Source organism: Ailuropoda melanoleuca, chromosome 12 (genome assembly GCF_002007445.2).
Source record: "Ailuropoda melanoleuca isolate Jingjing chromosome 12, ASM200744v2, whole genome shotgun sequence".
Lineage (NCBI taxonomy): Eukaryota > Metazoa > Chordata > Mammalia > Carnivora > Ursidae > Ailuropoda > Ailuropoda melanoleuca.
The window spans coordinates 12,971,890-12,992,832 of record NC_048229.1 but is presented as its reverse complement, the minus strand read 5'-3'; the positions used below and the strand labels follow the sequence as shown (position 1 = coordinate 12,992,832).

The 20,943-nt window shown below is 42.1% G+C and overlaps 1 protein-coding gene across 1 annotated transcript in view; it reads right to left on the bottom strand.

The window, feature by feature from the left end:
- The window catches only part of FBXW8 (F-box and WD repeat domain containing 8), a 113,615-nt gene that overhangs the window by 68,429 nt on the left and 24,243 nt on the right, over positions 1-20,943 (bottom strand). Inside the window, 2 exon segments of the mRNA XM_034639303.1 lie at positions 10,907-10,995; positions 13,810-13,974. Of these exon segments, the coding sequence (XP_034495194.1) occupies positions 10,907-10,995; positions 13,810-13,974 (254 nt within the window).

Below are 20,943 nucleotides of genomic sequence, written 5' to 3'. Positions count from 1 at the left end.
CTGACGAACTGCCGGGCCACACGCGGCAGGGAGCGGGGAGATACATGCCGTGCTCGCTCTCACCCCTGGCAGGGCTCCCACAGAGAAGGACACTCTACCAGCGTCTACCGGGTCCTCACACGGCTTTCCCTCCACAAAAAAATGTTGTCCCATTCACCCGGAGACGCCGCATGTCTAGAATTAAACCCATGCTCCCCTTGAAAGTCTTCAGTTTACCACAAACAAGCCCATTGCGGAATTCCTGCCTTTCCTCAGCGACCGCATCAGTCCCAGTCCCTGGTGCAAAACCAAGTGGCTCGCCCGCACCCCCCCAGCCCCACCCACACTGCCCTCTGCGTTCCTTTCCCCAGGGATGCGGCCCTGGTCCAAACCCCTCAGCGCCTCAGGGTCCCATCACCCTGCATAAGCCAAGCCCTCAAAAGTACTTGAAGACACGATCATTCTCCCTTCCTCCCTTCCCCTTCACACTGGACCATGTACCCCTGTGATCTAGCCTACGTGACAGCAGCCTAGACTCCTCTCACAGCAACTGTGTGTGTGTGTGTGCGTATCTGTCAAGCTCCCCCGAGAACCTATGAGCTTCTAAGGTCAGGGGCTGGGTCTTGCTCACAGCTATGGGCCCAACAACTAGAAGAGTCAGACTAGGGGCGCCTGGGTGGCACAGCGGTTAAGCGTCTGCCTTCGGCTCAGGGCGTGATCCCGGCGTTATGGGATCGAGCCCCATATCAGGCTCCTCCGCTATGAGCCTGCTTCTTCCTCTCCCACTCCCCCTGCTTGTGCTCCCTCTCTCGCTGGCTGTCTCTATCTCTGTAGAATAAACAAATAAAAATCTTTAAAAAAAAAAAAAGACTAGAATAGCACTTGACACTTAGAAAGCCCTCTAGCTGCTCAGGCCTTAACATCTTAGTGACGACGTTTTAATTACTGGGCCTAGCACAGAGATCCTTCCACAAACTAGCTTCGATCCCTCTCCCCAGTCTCATTTTCTGCTCTTCCTTAGCATGAATCAGCCTCTGGCAAGTCTGCCCTTCCTGGCTTCCATATACTCTTGCTTCTGCATCTTTGCCCATATTATCCACTTTTCTGGAGTGTTTTCCCTCCTGGCGACCCAGCCCAGTGGATCCCAACATTGGCTGCACATTGAGAATCACTTGGGATGTTTTCCAAACTCCTGATACCCAAAGCACACCCAGACCACTGAAATCGGACTCTGGGAGTGGAACGAGGCATCAGCGTTTCCAAAGTTTAGGCAAGACTGAGAACCACAGGCCTAGCACAAGCCTACCAAACGTTCAATATTTATTAGCACAGACCCTCTTCCTCTATGAAGCTTTCTCTGGCTCCACTACCACTGTATCAACTGCTCTGTATCTGAAGAAATGCTGTTCATTGTTACATTCCACATCTCAACTTGATTGTCAAGTCCCTGAGAAGGCCGTATCTCAGTGCTGTGTCTCCATCACAGTGCCTTATGCATAGCTAATAACATACAGTGACTGGAAGGGGGTGCCCACAATTAACAACCTGACTAGTTTGAGTGGCGCCTTTTACTTCTATTGCCCACCTTCCACTGCTGATGATCAGTGAAACACTCAGAACACACATATCAAGAGATGTTAAAATTGCATTTACTTCCAAACTGATTAAAATATCTATAAAAACACAGGATAAGCTAAATTATTTTGGTAAAGAACAATTTCAAAGATATCCATTTAAAAAAACAAAACAAAAAAAACAAAAAACAAAGATATCCATTTAAATTAACTCCATTCTTCATGGCCAAAGAGCAGGAGAACGGCATAATGCAAATGACTCAGGAAGCAAAATATAAAAGACTCCGTGTCTCCTTTTTGAGGGAAACAGAATAAATCCCGTTTCAGCAGGTACCTCATGACAACCCAGCGCCAGGCTCTAGAATCTAATGCAAGTTTGAGCAGCCACAGCAATGGAGATCAGACTCCATGCTAATGAACTTGTGCTAAAGAAACAGACATTTTCGTGAGGGTAAAACAATGGCTGGAGCAGAGGGAACTGGACCAAACCCTAAATATGATCTAAAAGTGCTTAACAACATTGGCCAGGAGAAGCAAGAACAGATATCGAAGGGAGGTAGGAAAAAAAGCTGATTTTTCTCCAGAGCTCCAGATGTCTTTATCGCTGCCTAATGACAATTACACTCAACCAATTAAGACGCCACTATGACAGTTGCATTGTCAGTAAGCCTTTGGACCCCAATGTTGATGGCTCTCTAATTAGTGTCTGTGCAAAGTACAACTGCAACTAATATATTAGCTGATGTAAGAGCACTAAAGGAAAACGGAAGGAGAAAGAAGCCTTTTCCAAATGAATGAGGATGTCCCAGTCCAAGACACAGACCAATGAAACTGTATGCTTTCCCAATCTTTTGTATGCTTGGCAGGGTTACCTCCAAAAAAATAGGTCAGAGACCACAGCTGATTTTTTGTTGAAAGAAGGGGACTAGAGCCTCTCAAGCTCGGCAGGCCAGAGCAGTTGCCAATTTACAATGATTTACCACCAAAGAGCTTCCATTAACTACTAAGTTTCCACTAAAAAAGACTACTCATTTGGACTAAGAGACCCGAAGAAAAAGGAAGAAAGGCTGTACAGCTAAAAACAAAACAAAACCCCACCTTTAACCTTTCTTGTGGGGGAGACAGAAGGGGGTGTTTGCATTTTGCTTCCAGAGGCCTGAGCTTACTTGCTAAAAACATTTTTCCCCCAAGGCTCTTCATGACAACCTCGGGAGTTGTTTTGATTTAAGAATGCTATAAGTAAGGTTAAGTGACTTACCCAAGGTCACAAAAAACATTTTAGTGGCACAGCTGGGATCCAAACAAGTCCCCAAGCTTTCCTCAAACTGCTGCTTAGCCAACAAGCCAGGCTGCCTCCTCAGATGACAGTGTCTTTAAACAAATACGGCTTTTAAGGACCATCCCCGTTTAAGTGCAATATAAGGAATTTATCGTTTTCAATATTGTGACTCAGGCTTGCAGGACACAGCCCGTGAACCTAGCCCATCAATTCTACCACTGTTTTTAACTAGACGGCAAGAAGCCAACAAAAAAGGCTCAGTATGCTGGCAAGGAGTGTGAGGCCGGGCAGATGCAACGGTGCGTCCCACATGCGCTCCGCAGGTGATGTGGGAGGACATACAGGACGGTGGATACGACTTCAGCCTCTATAGAGCCATAGTCATACAACCGCCCCCACACGAAACCACAATTCTATTCTGATCAAGTACTCCCAGTAGCCAAAAGGAGCCTCGTTATGAGGACTTAGGCCATGACTAGCAAATGGTCTGTGTGTCAAATCCAGTACCTTGGTAGTAGCTGCCTGTGTTGAGAAGGATTCTGAAGCTATATTCCACGAGTTTACCAGAAAAATAAATACTGTGCTGGATTATTAATGCCCACCATTGGTTTGGGACTGAGGAGTGGCAGCCGGTAAGCAAGTTATTTGCATCCCTACCCCATACAAAACTCTACCTGGCCAACTGCTCATCCTTCCACACTCAGCCGAGAAGTCACTTTCCAGGAGAACCCGGCCTGGCTAAGCCCATACCAGGTGACTTTGCCTAGGGTCTTACAGTGGATCCCTTGCTCTTTCTCCTCCCCCAACATTCCCCATGTTGCTCTGCCACCGGCTGGGCTTGTACCTCTTGCCGGCCTGGGAGGAAGGGAGGGGTCTGCAATATGCGTCTGTGCTTAGTAAACGTTCAATGAACGACTCTACCAACTTAAACTCAGAGGACAGAACTGGTTTAAAGCCTATAAAGCAATTGGGCAGAGGTCCCTAAAAATGCAGCACCTACATTTCAAAAAACATTTTTGCCCTTACCACGTAGAGGCTTTAAGAACTATTCACGTACTCCATACTTTATTTAGTAATAACCAAAGAATACCAATCAATGAAATCAAGAGTATTTACTGTTTTCTATGAAACATGACTGTGTTGTATTATGCAATTAACAAAATGAACTCAATCCCACAGTGCAGTCTTTCTGCGGAAAAGCACTACTACAGACATCAAGTGCAGCTTAAGACGCATCAATTGAAAAATAATGAACATCTTAATGGACGTTACGAGATACATGCACTACACACTTAAACCTGTTTTCCATACATCTTGGTTAATCACAATCAATAGAGTCAGAGTCAATGATGGTTATGCAGAGTTATTGTAGCTGTGGCCCTTCCCATTATTCCTCGGAGAACTAGAGATGGATAAATGCAGTCATGAGTTCACCAGTATTTATTAAGGATATTCTGGAGCTCCTTCATTAGGGATATAATAAATGTAATGCTCTCCTCCAGTCTCTTATCCATACCTTACCTCAGACTTATTTACCAGAAGAGCATGTATACCTCACAGCAGAAAATAAATAAATTTAGAAGTATTTTTAAAAAGAGGTCCCTAACGGGTAATGATCGAATTCCTTATGGGAAATAGTCCAATGTCATAATGAGCAGCAGCACAAAATCTATATAAACAAAGGCTGAAAGAAAAACCGTCAAGAGAAAAAGTTCTTTAAGGAGAAAGATAGAAGGCCCTAAGTGAGGTATATTTTGTCTAACACAACTTTATCACCTGTCTCTATTTATAAAGCATGTTATCTTAAGAGTCTCAAAGCAATCCACAGGTATTATCCATTTTTTATACCTTCACCTGAAACTAGCCAAGTATTAAAACCCATCTTTGCCATCTTTAGCTCCTAGGTAGAATATATTTTAAAATTCGGGGCAAATACACACAATTTCACAGCAAAGCCATATTGTGGCATGGTATGGTCAAGGAAGAGGCACATTTTTAATTACTGGACACAAGTGGAGAAAAAATGGCTAAAAGCAGGGGATTTCAAGTTACCTTAGATGCAGGACTGTGTTTGAACTGTTGTTTTCCTACAGTTCTTAATTACAAATAATGGAAAAATTCCACTGCAAGTGCAAACTGAACCAGAGACTCAGACGTTAGATTTTACATATATATATAAACTGGAAACTCAAAGCGTTGCTTCCAGCCTACAGAGGACTGGAAACCCTGACGTCCGGGTTGTGTGGACAGACAGAGTTAATAAAGATAAAAGTCGGAACAACAGCCAGAAGTCCCCTGGCTGCTAGAGGGAGGCGTCGGCACTTCTGTCGCACGTCTGCTTGGGCACAATTGCCTGAAAGGGAACAGAGGTGGATGGAAATGTAGGAGACCAAATGGGACAACGATATTTTAAGGGAAAGAAGAGAGCTAATATTTTGCAACATTAAATGATAATTTTCCCTCCAACCATTCTTGGCAGAGGAGAAACACTGATACACAGTCACTGTTCCTTCTAGTAAAGGTGGAAACCGGACCTCAAAAAGGCAAGATCACAGCAGTAGGAAACGAGGTAGAAACACATTTAGGAGTGTTGAGAAAAACCTCAACACAAAGAGGGTGCTTGATATTTTTTAAACCAAAAGGGAGGAAAGGGTCCTAACGTGAATAGAGAAGTATGCTCTCTTATGCAAACTGAAACGCTTCAGACTTATGAATCTTAAGTAACAGTAAGGAGGGAGTTTATTGCACACCACCACCATACTCCTGGGCATCTGATAAAAGCTTCTGGTGAGCTAACAGCTTAATGGTTAGCAGAGCTGGCACGGGCCTCCAGGGAGCCCCAGCTGGACTTTCTCCTGCAAGTCTTACCTGAGACACTCTCCTTCACTAGGTGGCGGTAAAGCAAATCTACTTCTAGCCGATTATACCTAGACCTACAGCTCAGGTTTAGAATGTGGCCTTTCTGAACTCATGATGTCATCTGTTTTCAACACGCTTAGCTTCCAGAGTGCAACTGGGGACAAGAACAGTCTCAGCATCACAAAACAGGACAGGGATGTTTTCATATGCTCCTTTCTTCTGTTCTTTTTCTTTAATGATAAGCATACTTTGAGAAACATTTCAAAATCCTCAGAGCTGTTATCACCCAAACAAAAACCAAAACCACACTTCCTAATCACTTATTATCAACAAATTTTTTCCCGATAATCTCTCTTCTTCTAAATACTCAGGAAAGCACAAGTCGACACTCACTGAGTTTCAGGAGTGCGACCCCACCACAGAAAAAATGCAGCCGGAGGCTGAGCTCTGAGACAGGGTGCTAACAGTATGGAGATTGTTGGCTTCTGAACACAAATTTTTCTCAGGTTAAAGAAATCGGAAATTTTGGCTGAGAGACCAAAGTAAAGGTTGTGTCTGAATTACTTTGTCACAGTTGAAGGAACTTATCTACCCGGCAAAGACAACAACTGCTTCAGGTATTTTCTGGAACGCTGCACATCACTGCTAGGTGGCCAAGTGAGAGCACAGAAAGGCAAGAAGGGCCACAGGAGGAGCCTGGGCAGGTCAAAGATGCAGTAAAGAGGCTCAGAAAGTACAGGGTCTCAGGAGCGTGAGGAGTTTTCATTCTGTACACACTTTCCTCAAAGTGTGAGTCCTGGGTCCAGTGCTAGGCTCCGAGGGTACAGAGCTGCTCAGTGCACCACCTCCACCATCTGAAGAGGGATACAGTTAACAAGACCCAACACTGCTGACCTGTGAGAGAGTGTAGCTTGGCTTTTTAAAAATAATTTCTTAATCTGGAAAATATGAAAATTCATTCCCCTAAATCCAGTAATTCCACTAATGGGACTCTAGCCTAAGAATATAATCACACTAAGGGATAAAGAAAGATGTATGACTCTTTATTCTACACATTTATATGCAATTTAAAGTTTCTATAGTTAGCATGTGTTTAATTTTTTTCATTTATGCGAGAGCGACAGCACACATTGAGTGGGGGAGAGGGAGACGGAGAAGCAGATTCCCTGCTGAGCAGGGAGCCAGACGTGGGGCTCCACCCCAGGACCCTGAGATCATGACCTGAGCAGAAGGCCGATGCTTAACTGACTGAGCCACCCAGGCACCCCAATAAGCATGTGTTTTATAATTTTTAAAGACTGGCAGTACTGAAAAGGGGAAAAAATCTGCAAACCTCTATGTAAAATATTCACATCATATACTAACAAAACCCAGGAAATGACTTTAATGTCCAATACTTGGGGAATGAATAAAACATTAGGATATAATTATATCATAGGAATTTCTGTAACAAATCAAAGAAAATAATGAAAAGCATGTAATAACATGAAAAAAATCTGTTTAGCAAGGAATAAGGGCCACAATAGAAGGTAGGTTAGGATTATGTAAAAACGTGCATAAAAAACAATAACTCATGTATACAAAAACCATAACACGGGCTGTGTTAGCATGCTGGGATTTAGGTGGCTTTTTCTCTTCTCTGCTTTCTAACAGTTTTGCAGGAACGTGGTTTTACTACCACTTTTTCATTTTTAAGAATGATGTATGCCACAAAAGAAACCCAAAATGAAGATGATGAACTGTTGGAGTAGCAAATGAGGGCTGAGGAAGGCAGCCCTACCACCTGGCTCTCCATGTGGACACTGCAGAAGAATGGTGCAGTGGTGCAGTGCACACCTGCCACTCCCGGCTCGCCAGCCCTCCGAGCCTCAGGCAGCCATGCAAAAGGAGGGTTTCAGAACAGTTAACCTCTATGGTTCCTTCCATGTTGAAAATGATATGATTCTAAGTGGAAACGACTAAGAAATCAAGGATCAGATAAATTAGGGATTTCTCCAGTTTTCCACGTAACAGCAGCATCCAGGTGGGAGGGGGTTCTGCCTATTAAATTGCAACGCTTCTTTCAGACAAAATAATGTACAAGCACTGTGGGGCATTTCATTTTGCATACTACCTTTAGCTTTAAAAAAAAAAGATCCTTACAAATTAACTGCACAGAAAATATATGGCTGTGAAGTTAATTATTTCAAAGTAAAGCCACAACAGAAAACAAAAATGTTAATTAAGGCAAAGTTACACTATACGCTGCAGTCACTTCTCTGGGAGTTAAGAAGCAGGCAGATGTTGGGGTGGGGCTTAGTAGGCCAGGGGGCTATAGACATCCCGGGGAGGAGACAAGACTGGAGCTGGACCTTAAAGGAGGAAGACTGTTTCTTTTTGGGGTGATGAAAATGTTCTGGGATTAGAGAGTGGTAGTTACACAGCCTTGTGAATATACTAGAAATTACTGATTTTGACAATTTAAAAGGGTACATTTTATGGTATATGAATTATATCTCGATTTAAAAAAAAAAAGAGAGAGAGAGAGAGAGACGTGGCCAGAGACAATCAGGAGCTGTGGAAAAAGCCAAAGGTACCCGGAGGAGCGTAATCAGGAGAAAGTTACGTTGGAAACAAATTTCAAAGGGCTGGGAACATAAGGAAAAGTAACTAGAAGTTACTATCTGTGAGACCATAAGGGAAACAAAGACTCATGGGAAAATAGAGCAAAAGATCAAAAGTTCTAACAATATCTGCTTCCTCTGCTAAAAGAGAAGCCTAGGGTAAGAGGCGTCAGTCATCCAGGTCCTGGTCAATTGATGAATACTCTGGGTCTTGGGTGAGCTTGAGTGAATGAGTATTTGGAAGGTCACTCTGGTTTGAGTGAAAAGAAAAGTAAGGCAGACCCAAGCCGGGGTCAACTGCAAGGCTAATTGTAATAAAAATTACTCTAGGTGACTCCAAACCAGAAACTTTTTACACAAAGGCATGAAAAGACGCAGAATGTCTTTTTTTTTTTTTTTTTAAGATTTTACTTATTTGACAGAGAAAGAGAGAGAGAGCCAGAGAGCACAAACGGGGAATGGCAGAGGGAGAGGGAGAAGCAGGCTCCCTGTTGAGCAGGGAGCCCAATGTGGGGCTCAATCCCAGGACCCTGGGATCATGACCTAAGCTGAAGGCAGATACTTAACCAACTGAGCCACCCTGGTGCTCCCCTCTTGCTTCTTTCCAATAGCCTTTGCTGTCAGCTAAGGAAATAATAGGTTTCAATGCGAAAATGTTACACAGTTTAGTTCTAGGCACATAAAACTTAAGCCCCTGAACAAATTCTGCCTATGTTCAAAGGGAGAAAAAGGAAACGAAGAAGGAAAATCAGAGAAACAGGCTAAGTAGATGCGAGAGAGATGGTGAAGTGGTCAGTGTCTCTGTAAGCAGCTCCTTGGAGATATAAAGCTGCAGAAAGTCGGGTGAATACAACATTGATTGGGAATGAGGTAACCACAAACACCACTGTCTCAAATGAAAAGGGATTCAGATCTGACCTAGAAAACAAGCATCGTAACCACCGGATAAAATTTTAATGATAAACACAAGATGCTCTACACACAAGCAAGATTGAAGTGTCCGATGCTAGGCCATAAACATAAGGTTCTCTTAGAAAGAGGAGCCGGGAGGAGCCTCTCTGACCCACAGATCACGTTTCATCCTATCGATCCACGAAACTCTGCCATCGCTTTGTGTTGTGCTGGCATCATCTGTAATGTTGAGCAGACCTCAGGGGAATGGAAAGGCAGGAAAAGAAGGGCTGGCATCTGGACTCGTGGCCAGTCTGCCTTTGTGAGGTCCATGTCCAGATAAATTCATACGTGGCTTTGGAGATTAAAATCGCCTTTATCTCTAATTTCCTTTATGACTCTCAGTCCAATCTCAACATTCTATCCTCAAAGGCCTCCTGACACACCGGGAGACCCCTTTAAGCTAGAAGGACAGAAGTCCTTTCTGAGTTGCCACGGAGTCTTAGAATTTGTAGGAAGAATGGACCTTATGTAGCATGAGCTCTTTGGCCCACATTTTAGCAATGAGAGGCAAAAGCCTAAAGCCGCACTGATATCTGAATGGACAGAATTTTGGAGTTCAGGTCCATTCATCTTTCTAAAAACAGTGTTCTACAGCACACCCAAGAAGGGCATTAATCTCTAAATTGTGGCCAGCAAAACGAAAGCTAAGGGAAAGTGTTCTTTCTGAGCATATCTACTTTAAAGCAAAAATACTTTTTCTAGGCATTGTAGATCACAAAACATTAAAATAATCTGTTCGGAGTTTTAACTCCAATGGTGCCCTTTAAAGAATGCTTCTTAAGCAAAGAGTCTTCTTTAAAGAAAAAGACTCATCTACTACCAAGCTGTTGAGGCCAAGATTCGTTTTTGGTTTCCTCCAGATAGGAACCTCTCCTGGGGGGGGCCTCACCCCAAAGACAATCCAGACTCAGGGAATTAAGTGTCCTGGTCTCTACTTAGGGCATTAAGTATACAATTTGAGACTGTAGTTCAAGACCGCTTCTCAATCCAAAGATGAAACTGGTCTTCTCATTGTGGAAAGAGAAAGAAAGACCAGTCTCATTAAAGAAATACACAAACTGTTTTTGCATCTCTGTTAGTAAAATAGGAAGAATTCATGAAAGGGGTTTTTGGAACAGAAGCCACAGGAATTTACAGAAGCTAAAATTAAATTTCTTGGTGATGAAGACAACTAAAAAGCCTATTTCAGGACAAGGTAAGCAGCAAATACATACTGTGTGGTGGGGAAGGAAGATTATGTGTGGCCACGGCCCTTTTCATAATAACGGCTTCAGAACAAGAGAAAAGAACAGGCTGTTTGTGTCAACACATATTATTCTTGCTTGACTTTTTTATGTCTTCATAAAATACAGACTGTTTGCCTTAATGAAAATCTAACCTAACATGCCACAAGAGTGATTTAAAAGCTAGGAAAGACATATTGAGACAAATGGATTACAGCTCTACATTCTACACCACTCACTTCTCACCGCTAACTTCAGACTTGAATACTGGACAACAGAATCATGGAGATTTTCCATCTCAAACCCGGGCTATCATGGGAAGGAACGTGCTCTCAGAGGAAGATAACGTCACTGGGACTCAGAGGGTGGCACATGAAAAATGAAAGACCTTAAGATGAAGAGTTAATCATTAAGTGAAAAATTGCGTTTGCTTACCCGGCAATGACAACGCCGTCATGGGAATGCACATCGCACAAAACTGCATCAGGAATGTGTTCTAGTTCACTCACGGCGCCTTTGCGATTCTGCGTAAGGAAAAGGGGGATGCAGTTTATACTGTTCTTGGGATCCCTGGAAGCCAGCATTTTGCCTCCAGCTACGTTTCCCAGCCATTTCTTCCTGCATGATTGTGCTCAAAGTTGGGGCATTCCAAAGGACAAAGAGGACAACTAACACGATCAGTTGTTAGCATTTAGGAGTTACCACACACAGGAAACCCGGGGGGGGGGGGCATGGGACGCGTGAGCAGCTGCGCCTGCGCTCAAGGGGGTTACAGGATATTAAGGCAATGTGTGATCGCACACCTACGATCCACAGAAGACTAGCAGGGACAGGTATCTGAAGAAATGCATCCAGTGTATTTAGAAAGTTCAGTTGACAGGACAGAAGGTATTTAATGATATTTTACCTGTCAATAACCCTTATGAACACTCAGAGGATAAAACGAGCAAGGACATACAAAGAGATAAAAATCAGGATGGGGAAACAAAGATGACTGCAAGGTCAGAGGTTCAGGGAAATGGTAAATTTTTTTTAGATTATTTATGTATTTATTTGAGAGTGAGCAAGAGAGAGAGAGAGAGAGAGAGAGACAACACAAGCTGGGGGAGAAGCAGAGGAAAGAGGGAGTAGCGCACTCCCCGCTGAGCAGCTGTTTAACGGGCTGAGCCACCCCGTTTCCAGGCACCCCGGAAACGGTACTTTTGAAGGGAATCCTAAAGCCCATGACAAATGTTGCTCCTGAGGGGACCAGGTGGCTGGTGGAGAGACAAGAGACAGATGTGCTTCCCACTATATGGCCCTTTGTGATATTGTCCAAAGCTCATTACACTGGACACAGGCCATGCTGCACAGGAGGCGCGTTCGTCACCCTCACCACAACCCGACAAGCGGGCTTCTGTTAGCCACACTTAGGAGAAAATGGGGGTGTCCGAAGGGAAAACAACTTGCTCTAACACTACTCTTCAAGCTTTGAAAGGGCTTCCTTTCTAGAATCACAGTAAGAATTCCATCACTACAGTTAGCGCGTGATCTGTCATTTCACACTTCACTTTTGGAGTCCTCACGGCTAACAGGGCCGGGAAATGGGCCGAGACGCTCCAAAGAGTCTGACTCCAGTTCACCGAATCAACAACCATTTATCGAATGCTTACCAAACGGCTTTGTGCTTGTCAGAGAAAAAACAACTGGACGTTTTGTTCAACTGCATGTAACCTGCAATAGTTATGAAGGGCCAGGTGCCTACAGGGGGGTCTCTGAACACCCTCGCTGCTGCCGCCTCCAGCCGGATGAGGAGGACGTACCAGCCTCCCTCCGTGGCTTTCTCTATCACCCAAGGAGAAGCAGAAACTTAGCTGCTGTGCTCTCTCAGGGTCTGACATCTCTGAATTCGAGCCGGTGGTCACTGGCACTCCAGCTCCCCTGCGCATGAAAGTCTCCCTCCTTTCAGGAGGCAGAGGCCCCTTTAATGCCCAACTTGCCAGCTCACCTTAAATTCCAGCACCACTAGCAGGGTTGGACCTAGCTTATCTAAGTAGCACCGTCGAACCTTCGTGGCTGCCTCTCACTGACGTCCCTCATGTAGGCCCAACTGAGCACACGAGCAAGAGGACTGGGGGCCTCTGCATGAGTTTATTACTTGGTGAGCACACAGCTGTGGGGCCCGGGTGCTTCTTCTTTAGCGGGGGTGTCTTAATGGTCTAAGAAAGCATGGCTATGCTAGCTCTCCTTGGCCAAATAGTTCTCAACCAGGGGCGATTTTGCCCCCCCAGGGGACATCTGACACATCTGAAGACATGTGTGGTTGTCATGACTGGGGGCAGGTAGAGAAGGCTACTGGCATCTACTAGGTAGAGGTTAGGGAAGCTGTTCAACATCCTGCCACACACAGGACAGTCCTCACCAAAAAGAATTATCCGGCTCCAAACACTGCTGGTGCTGCGGTCAAGAAACCCGGAATTCAAGAAACACTGCTCTCATTAACTCTGCTAGAAACTGCGGGAGTTCGCCCAGATCGAGTGTATCCGTCACTAATCAGGTTATGAGGTGACCAGGGACGGACAAGCACACAGACCATCTATCACCATCAGTAATGATCAAAAGCTTGTTGATCTCAAAGTCTATTAGGATTGACCTTTACAGGAGTGGAGAGAGTATGTACGGCTCTACCCTTCCCATACAAGGGACCATCCAGCTCCCAGGTGGGAGGAAGCCCCGCCACCGCACTGGTGCCTGTCATGCCTCAAAACAGCTTTATGGAAGGCTATTCTTGACAGTTATGTCCTATAGAAACACCCCACTGTGCAAATTCTTAGCTGTGATCTAATATTTCTGTAGAGATTTTGAAGTGATAAATGCTATGGAAGCAAGCCGGTGGGTTATGTGAGAGGAGAGAAGACGGTACTGAGACACCTTTAAAATCTCCCTCTTATATAGTTACTGGAAACAGCATTTTCAGCTCCTCTTTTGCATTCAGGTGGTGCTTTGGATTTCTTGGTCCACCAGCGTTGGCCGAAATGAAAGGAGGCTGCACTGAGCACAACTCCAAAGATCCTAACCATCAGAATGGAGGTGACTGACACCCGATCCCGCCCCTCCTCTCCTAGAGAACAGGATGCTCCCAAGAAGTGTGGTTGAAAATGGGGGCAGATACTCTAACGGCGAACAAAATGGGCAACAAATCACGAGCAGCTGACAGGACTCTCACCACACTCCTCTCTTTGCTTTTGGCAGTTAACCTCCGGCTGTAATTGGAGGGATTCCGGATTTCAGCCAGAGCCTGGATTCCTGTGTCCTTGTAGGCTATTCTTCTACAGGTAATGATATTGGCCACTGCCTACCTTCCAGTTGGTTCTTAACATGTGTTCCTTGGCTCGGCACTCTTGGAAGATGAGCTTCCAGCAAGAATAATCAGAGATGCTGCTCTCGGGAAGGTGCCCTTCCTGCTGGCACAGCCTGTACCAGAGCACTTCGTCTTCTGCAATCACCTTCCACGTCTTGCTCACCTAAAACACAAGTGACACAAATGTCAAATTCTGCAATTAGAGAAGCCCCTTGTCATCCAAAAATCAATCAACACCTTTATTATTGCCCTGAGTTTATGGCAGTATAAAATGTCTCATTAACAAAACACTCTGAGGTGAAAAAAAAATACAAGCAAATGTTTCCAGTTTTATTTTTCAAGATTTCAAAACTGTTGTTCTACCGTTTCATATCACATTTTAAATGACTTGGTTAAATTTTTATATAACATGTAAGAAAAAGATACACAAATACATAAAAGGCAAAAAATGCAAACTGCAACATAGCTATACAATCATACACAGCTTTTCCGACAAGAATCTCTTTATTTTTTACCAATAGGCACTTGTATTTCTTCTCATACAATTGGAGACTGATGGCCTCTGAAATAAAAGGCTGTAACAAAATAAATATCCATAACTCAACAGTTCTGGTCATATGAGAAATTTAAATTGATATTATGTACAAAAACTTAGACTTTAAATGTATAGATTTCAAAAATTTTTAACAGAAAACTCAAGCTGTTCACCAGGACTCTAAGATCTGATATAGAGAAATTAATGTGTCTGGACAGAATTTCAAATCCCAACAGTATACAGAGGAAATGGCCATTTTCACTACTAGTATTTTGTCCTTCAAGCCTAACTTAGGGGGATTTGATGGGTTTACTTCCTCATAGGACAGTGAACAAACTTGGCTAGAGTGCAATAGCTAGAGTGCAAAAGATGGACTCTTGGCAAGAGGAGAAAAATGATCCAACAGATCAACATGATCCTGGGTCTACAGCACATTCTGGTAATGTGGGATTAAGTGCTCAACCCCTGCTGCCCATCTAAAGGTTAAGACTCATTCCTAATAAAGGGAAAATGGTGACCACTGGTTTACAGTAACCTGTGCTCCTTAACACTCCCTTGGGGCCACTTCAAGACCCTGAATACAGACAAGGAAAGGGAACATGAGGCAAAGTAGGCGAGAGTGCACATAGCATGTGCATAGCAGACTCTCATTACACCAGGGTTCCTCATTTGATGAGGTACTGATAGGTAGTTAACTTTCAGGATGACAGAGTAAAGATCTCCAAAAATCTGCTCCTACATACAAGCAACAACAGTACTGCCAAAAATTGTCAAAAATCAACTTTTTCAGGACTTTCGCAATTAACTATAGGCTTTCAACATTCTGAGGAGCATTTATTCAAGAAAAATGGCCGAATCTTGGTAAGAACAACAACTTTCATGTTGTTTTAACTTGCACTAATCCCATCTTCCTCCTCCAGGACCCTAGGTAACTCCATAGTAGCCTTGAAAACCAATCGCCTGCAACTATGGTAGCTGTAAAAACCAGCAGCCTAACAGTCACCAGTAGGGCCAGATGGCTTTACAGGTGCCCAAGTGTGCTATCCCCAGAAAACTGTCACCATTTTACCTGTCTGACAGCTTGCTGGAAAGGTCTGTTCTAGAGGCTTGTCTTTATCTGACCTGACTCAAAGTTTCCTCTGTCTTATCTCCAGTGCATTTGTCAGAAACAATAAGGGAGAACTGTTTAGCATTGTGGCGGCCTGAGGTAACATTACCAGCTAGGGCTAAAAAGCTTTTAAAAGGAAAACCTGGGGAATGGGACGTCCATAAGGGGCTTTGAAAGGTAACAATGTATTTCTGGCACTCAAGAATGCCACGTACATGTGTAGGACTGTGTGTTTGCCAAGACCTGAGAAGGCCCTAATCTCTCAGTCTGGCTAACCCTGAAGCTTTACACATGCACAAAATGAAGGCTAAAGCAGAGTTGTGAATTGTTGGCATATTGACGGCATGCCCCTACATACAGACAGCACTTCAGCAAAAACTGGGAGATTTATCGCTTCAACATATTTAAGGAAATCTCTAGCTAACCATTAAGCTAAATGAGCAGAGAACTCAGTGGTCACAAATGACAAAAAATATAAACTAGAGCATCAGTCGAGAAAAGTCACTAATAAACAGCAGCAGCAACAACAAAAACAACAACAATAACAAACTAACCCTTCCAAAGGGTGAGAATCTGATTCAGAGTTGCCCATTATTTAAAAAGTCCAGTTTTTAACAAAAAAGGTTGAGACATGCAAAGAAGCAGTAAAATATGAACCATATACAGGAAGAAAAAGCAGCCAACAGAAACTGTCCCTGAAAAAGTCCAGACTTTGGATTTAGTAAACAAAGACTTTAGATCAGGTATTATAAATAAGTTCAAAATATTAAAGAAAAGCATGTCTAGGAAAGTAAAGTTATGAGTACGTTTCATTAAGTACAAAATACTGATAGAGAAATTTTTAAAAAATAGGAGTTTTAAAGTTGAAAAGTAGAGTAATAAACAAAAAATTCAGATCTGAACTAGCAGAAAAATCAGCAAACTTAAGGTTAATTAAGATTATCCAGTCTAAGAAAAAGAAAAGAAAAAAAAAAAAACAGAAACCCCTCCTCCCCAAGATGAACAAAATTAACAGAGCCTCAGAGGCCTATGGAATACCATCTGCGTGGACCAACACAGGCATTATGGAAGTCCCATAAGAGAAAGAGAGAAAAAGAGGTAGAAGGAATATCTAAAGAAATAATGGCTAAAAACTTCCCAAATACAATGAAAAACATTGATCTGCACGCTAAAGCAGTTCACCAAACTCCATGAAGTATAAGCTTATAGAGATTCACATCTAGACATACCATAAACTGTTGAAAACCAGATAGAATCATGAAAGTATAAGAGAAAAAGACTCATTGTCTGTACGTCTCATCAGAAACCAAGGAGGTCAGAAAGCAGTAGGCTGGCATATTCAAAGTGCTAAAGGAAGAGACTGCCAACCAGTAACTCTATATCTAGAGAAACTATCCTTCAAAAATAAGAAATTATGGGTATTAAGGAGGGCACGTGTTGTGATGAGCCCTGGGTGTTATTCACAACTAATGAATCATTGAACACTACATAAAAAACTAGTGATGTACTATATGTTGGCTAACTGATAATAAAAACTGAGAAATTAAATTATTCCAAGATAAACAAAAATAATTCATCACTAGTAGACTTGTCCTATAAGAAATGCTGAGGCTTAAATACAAGGACACTAGACAGTAACTCAATCCACGGAAAATAAAGTAAATCAGTAAAGATCATTACAAGGGTAAATATAAGTGACAGTATAAATGTATTTTTGCTTGCCTCATTTTTCTTCTGATTAAAGACAACTGCCTAAAGTAAAAAATCGTGTTGATACACTTATAACAATAAAGACATAATTTGTATGAAATAGTACAAAGAAGGGAGAGAGAAGTTATATTGTAGTAGTTTTGGTATACTACTAAAATTAATTTGGCATTAATATAAACTAAATCATTTTAAGATGTCAATTTAATCCCTGGGCAATCATTAAGAAAAGAACTTTAAAATGTGTACTAAAAGAAACAAAGGAATTAAAATGCTAGAAAAAGATTTAAACACAAAAGGTGGCAGTAATGAAGAAAAAGTACAAAAAAGGCTTAAGACATTCAGAAAATAGCAAAATGGCAGATAAAAATGCTCATCAGTAATTATATTAAATATAAATGGACTAAGCACTCCAATCAAAAGATAGGAAAGTTTAGGAAAAAAAAATAGTTACCAGAGACAAAGGATATTTTTATAAAGAGGGCCAACCTTTCACAAAGACCTAACAATTGTAAACACATATCTAAAAACAGAGCCCCCAAATACAAGAAGCAAAAAGTGATAAAACTGAAGAAGAAATGGACAATTCAACAATACTGGGAGACTCCAATACCCACTTTCAATAATGGATGGAATAAGTAGAATGTCAACAAGGAAATAAGAATTAACAACACTATGAATAAACTAGACATAAGAGACATCCATAGAACATTTTACGCAATTTGAGCATTATTCTCAAGTGCAATGGAATATTCTCGAGGATAGACCATATACTAGGCTATAAAAAATCACTAAGTTCAAAAGAACCAAAAATTATACGAAGTATGTTCTCTGACCACAATGAAGTGAAATCAGAAATTGGTAAGAGAAGGAAATCTGGGAAATTCACAAATGTGTGGAAATTAAACAACTAACAAATATCAGCATGTTAAACCACCAATGGGTCAAAGAAGTTGCAGAAGAAACTAGAAAATACTCCGCAATGAGTGAAAAGGAAAATGGAACATGCAAAACCTATGAGGCCCAGAGACAGCAGTGCTTACAGGGAAGTATATAGCTATAAACTTCAATGTTTTAAAAAATCTAAAATCCATAACCTAGCCTTCCAACTTAAACTAGAAAGAGAAAACTAAACCCAAAGCAAGCATTAAGAAAAAGTTACAACAGAAACGAGTGAAATAGAGAAAATGAAGCAAATAAAAGCTGGTTATTTGAAAAGATGACCAAAATTGACAAACCTTCAGCTAGATTGACCAAAGAGGAGGGCAAAGGTTGGGGAGAAGACTCAAATTATTAAAACCAAGAGGGAAGGGGGCCATCACTATCAACCACAAAAATGAAAATTATTATAAAGGAATACTATGAACAATTATATGCCAACAAATTAGATAAACTAGATGAAATGGACAAATGCTTAGAAAAAGACACAAAGTACTGAAGTTAACTTATGAGGAAATAGAAAATCTGAATAGTTCTATAACAAGTAAAGAGGTTACATTACCGATAAAACTTTGCACAAAGAAAAGCCGAGGCCTAGATGACATCACTGGTGAATTCTAAATGTTTAAAAAGAATTTTTAAAATGGTTAAAACTAAATTAAAATAAGTTTTTAAAAAATTCTACCAAATCTTTAAAAAGATTAATGAATAACCAATCATTCACAAACTCTTCTAAAAAAAAAAAAAATAGAAGAGACAACACATTCCAACTAATTCTATGAGGCCAGTATTTCTCTGATACCCAAACCAGACAAAGACCTCACAAGAAAACTACAAACCAATATCCCTGATGAATATACACAAAACTGAATCCAGCAATGTACAAAAAAGGGTTATGTTATGACCACATGCAATTTGTCACAGAAATGCAGGGTCAGTGGAACATACAAACATCAAGGTGATATCCTGGTACTAGGATGAAGGACAAAAACCACATGTAGTTCTTAGAGATTAACAAAACACTTTAAAGTAAGTGAGTTCTTTATATTCAAAATAAATCTATACTGTAGAAAAGTTTAAAGTGGAGTTCCTTTATATAATGATGTCCCCAAGGAGACCTAAAGTGATAGGGATACATATATAAAAATTTGGTCAATTTTTTAGGAACATGCTTCAAGATCACCTGCATTATCCAAAGAGCAGCATATGATAAAAAACCAGTCACAGGGGTGCCTGGGTGGCTCATTTGGTTTAACATCTGCCTTCAGCTCAGGTCATGATCCCAGGGTCCTGGGATCGAGCCCCACGTCTCCCTACTCAGCAGGGAGTCTGCTTCTCCCTCTGCCTCTGCCCTGCTCTCTCTCACTCTCTCCTGTGCACACTCTAATAAAGAAATAAAATCTTTCAAAAAAAATAAAAATTTTAAAAAAAGTTACACTTATGAAAAAAAAAATACGAAAACCAAAACCTCAGATTCTATTGTCTGGTCTTTCACTAGTTAGCCGTGGTATCATGACAGTCACTAAGCTTCTCTGTACCTCTTTCCTCCTCACTGGTGGGGAGGAATCAGACATCCTGAAATGTCCCTCACAACTCCAAATTCTATGACCTTGGGGACATTGTTTTCTCACCCTTAAGAAGTGAATCATCATAGCCCACCAGCAGCAGAGCTGTTGTGTGTCTCAAAGAGCTCAAGAAAAGGACCTTGCCGATGTAATTCTCTACACACGTCACACGATACTACAGATCACTACCAAAACACTGCAGGAGGCACATGTTCATTATAAGATCCTGCTGCTCCAGCGGCGCCTGGGTGGCTCCGTCAGTTAGGCATCCAACTGGATTTCGGTTCAGGTCGTGATCTCAGCGTTGTAAGACAGCCCTGCATCCCTACTCCGTGGTGTGTCTGCTTGGATTCTTTCTGTCTGCCACTCCCCGCCCCCGCCCTGACTCACTCGCCAGTGCTGTCTCTCTCAAATAAATCTTAAAAAAAAAAAAAAAATTATGCTGCTCCAATTATTACTTTGAGAAGGCCATTAACTTCCTTGTATTTTTAAAAATAACTTTTGTTAAATCTACAGTGGGTTTCTACTTGATCCATGGTAGCAGGAAGAGGCTAGCATTTGGGAAGTAAAAATTAGAATCCAAGAATTCAGATTGTTTCAGTGTCAAAAGTTCTGATTTGCATCTCAAGCAAATTATATGAAGAACAATTATTAGTACAATACCTTATTCGACCAGAAGTATGTCAAAGCAAAACTGACCCACAGAACATTCTAATGGCACATGAAAATTCTGGCTTCCTGTGGGCATGCAAGTTCTAGGTACAACAAACCATCACATCAGCCAAGTCCTCTTGCCTGTAGGCATGGATACTTTGCACGGCAGCTGCAGCCTAAGTTAGGGCAGGTAGCATAAAGAAGTGCAAGGCTTCAATCACTTTGCTAACCAAAGTGCCAACCTGTAATGCTGAAGGTGTCACACTGGCTCAAGTCTTCAATGGTTTAGAAATTGAAGAAGAAAGAGGGGTCTTGGAGATCAACCAGGAGCAGCTCCCCATCACAGGAGGGCTCCTCCTAACAGCCCTGGTTGGTGAGGGGCTTCTGCAGGGAGCTGACCTTCCAAATCAGCCTGATCCACTGCAAAGCAGCCTGGCTGTTAAAAAGGGCTTCCTCCCTTTGGTTAGTAAAGGGATTCCACCCATGGTCCTAATTTTGCCTTTCTGAAGGAATCTCTATTCCTTCTTCTACCTGACAGCTTCTCAAGAGGCTGAAGACAGCCTAATTCCCTTTCGTCATTTCATGGGCCTAAATATCACCCATTTCCCTCAACTAACTGTCCTA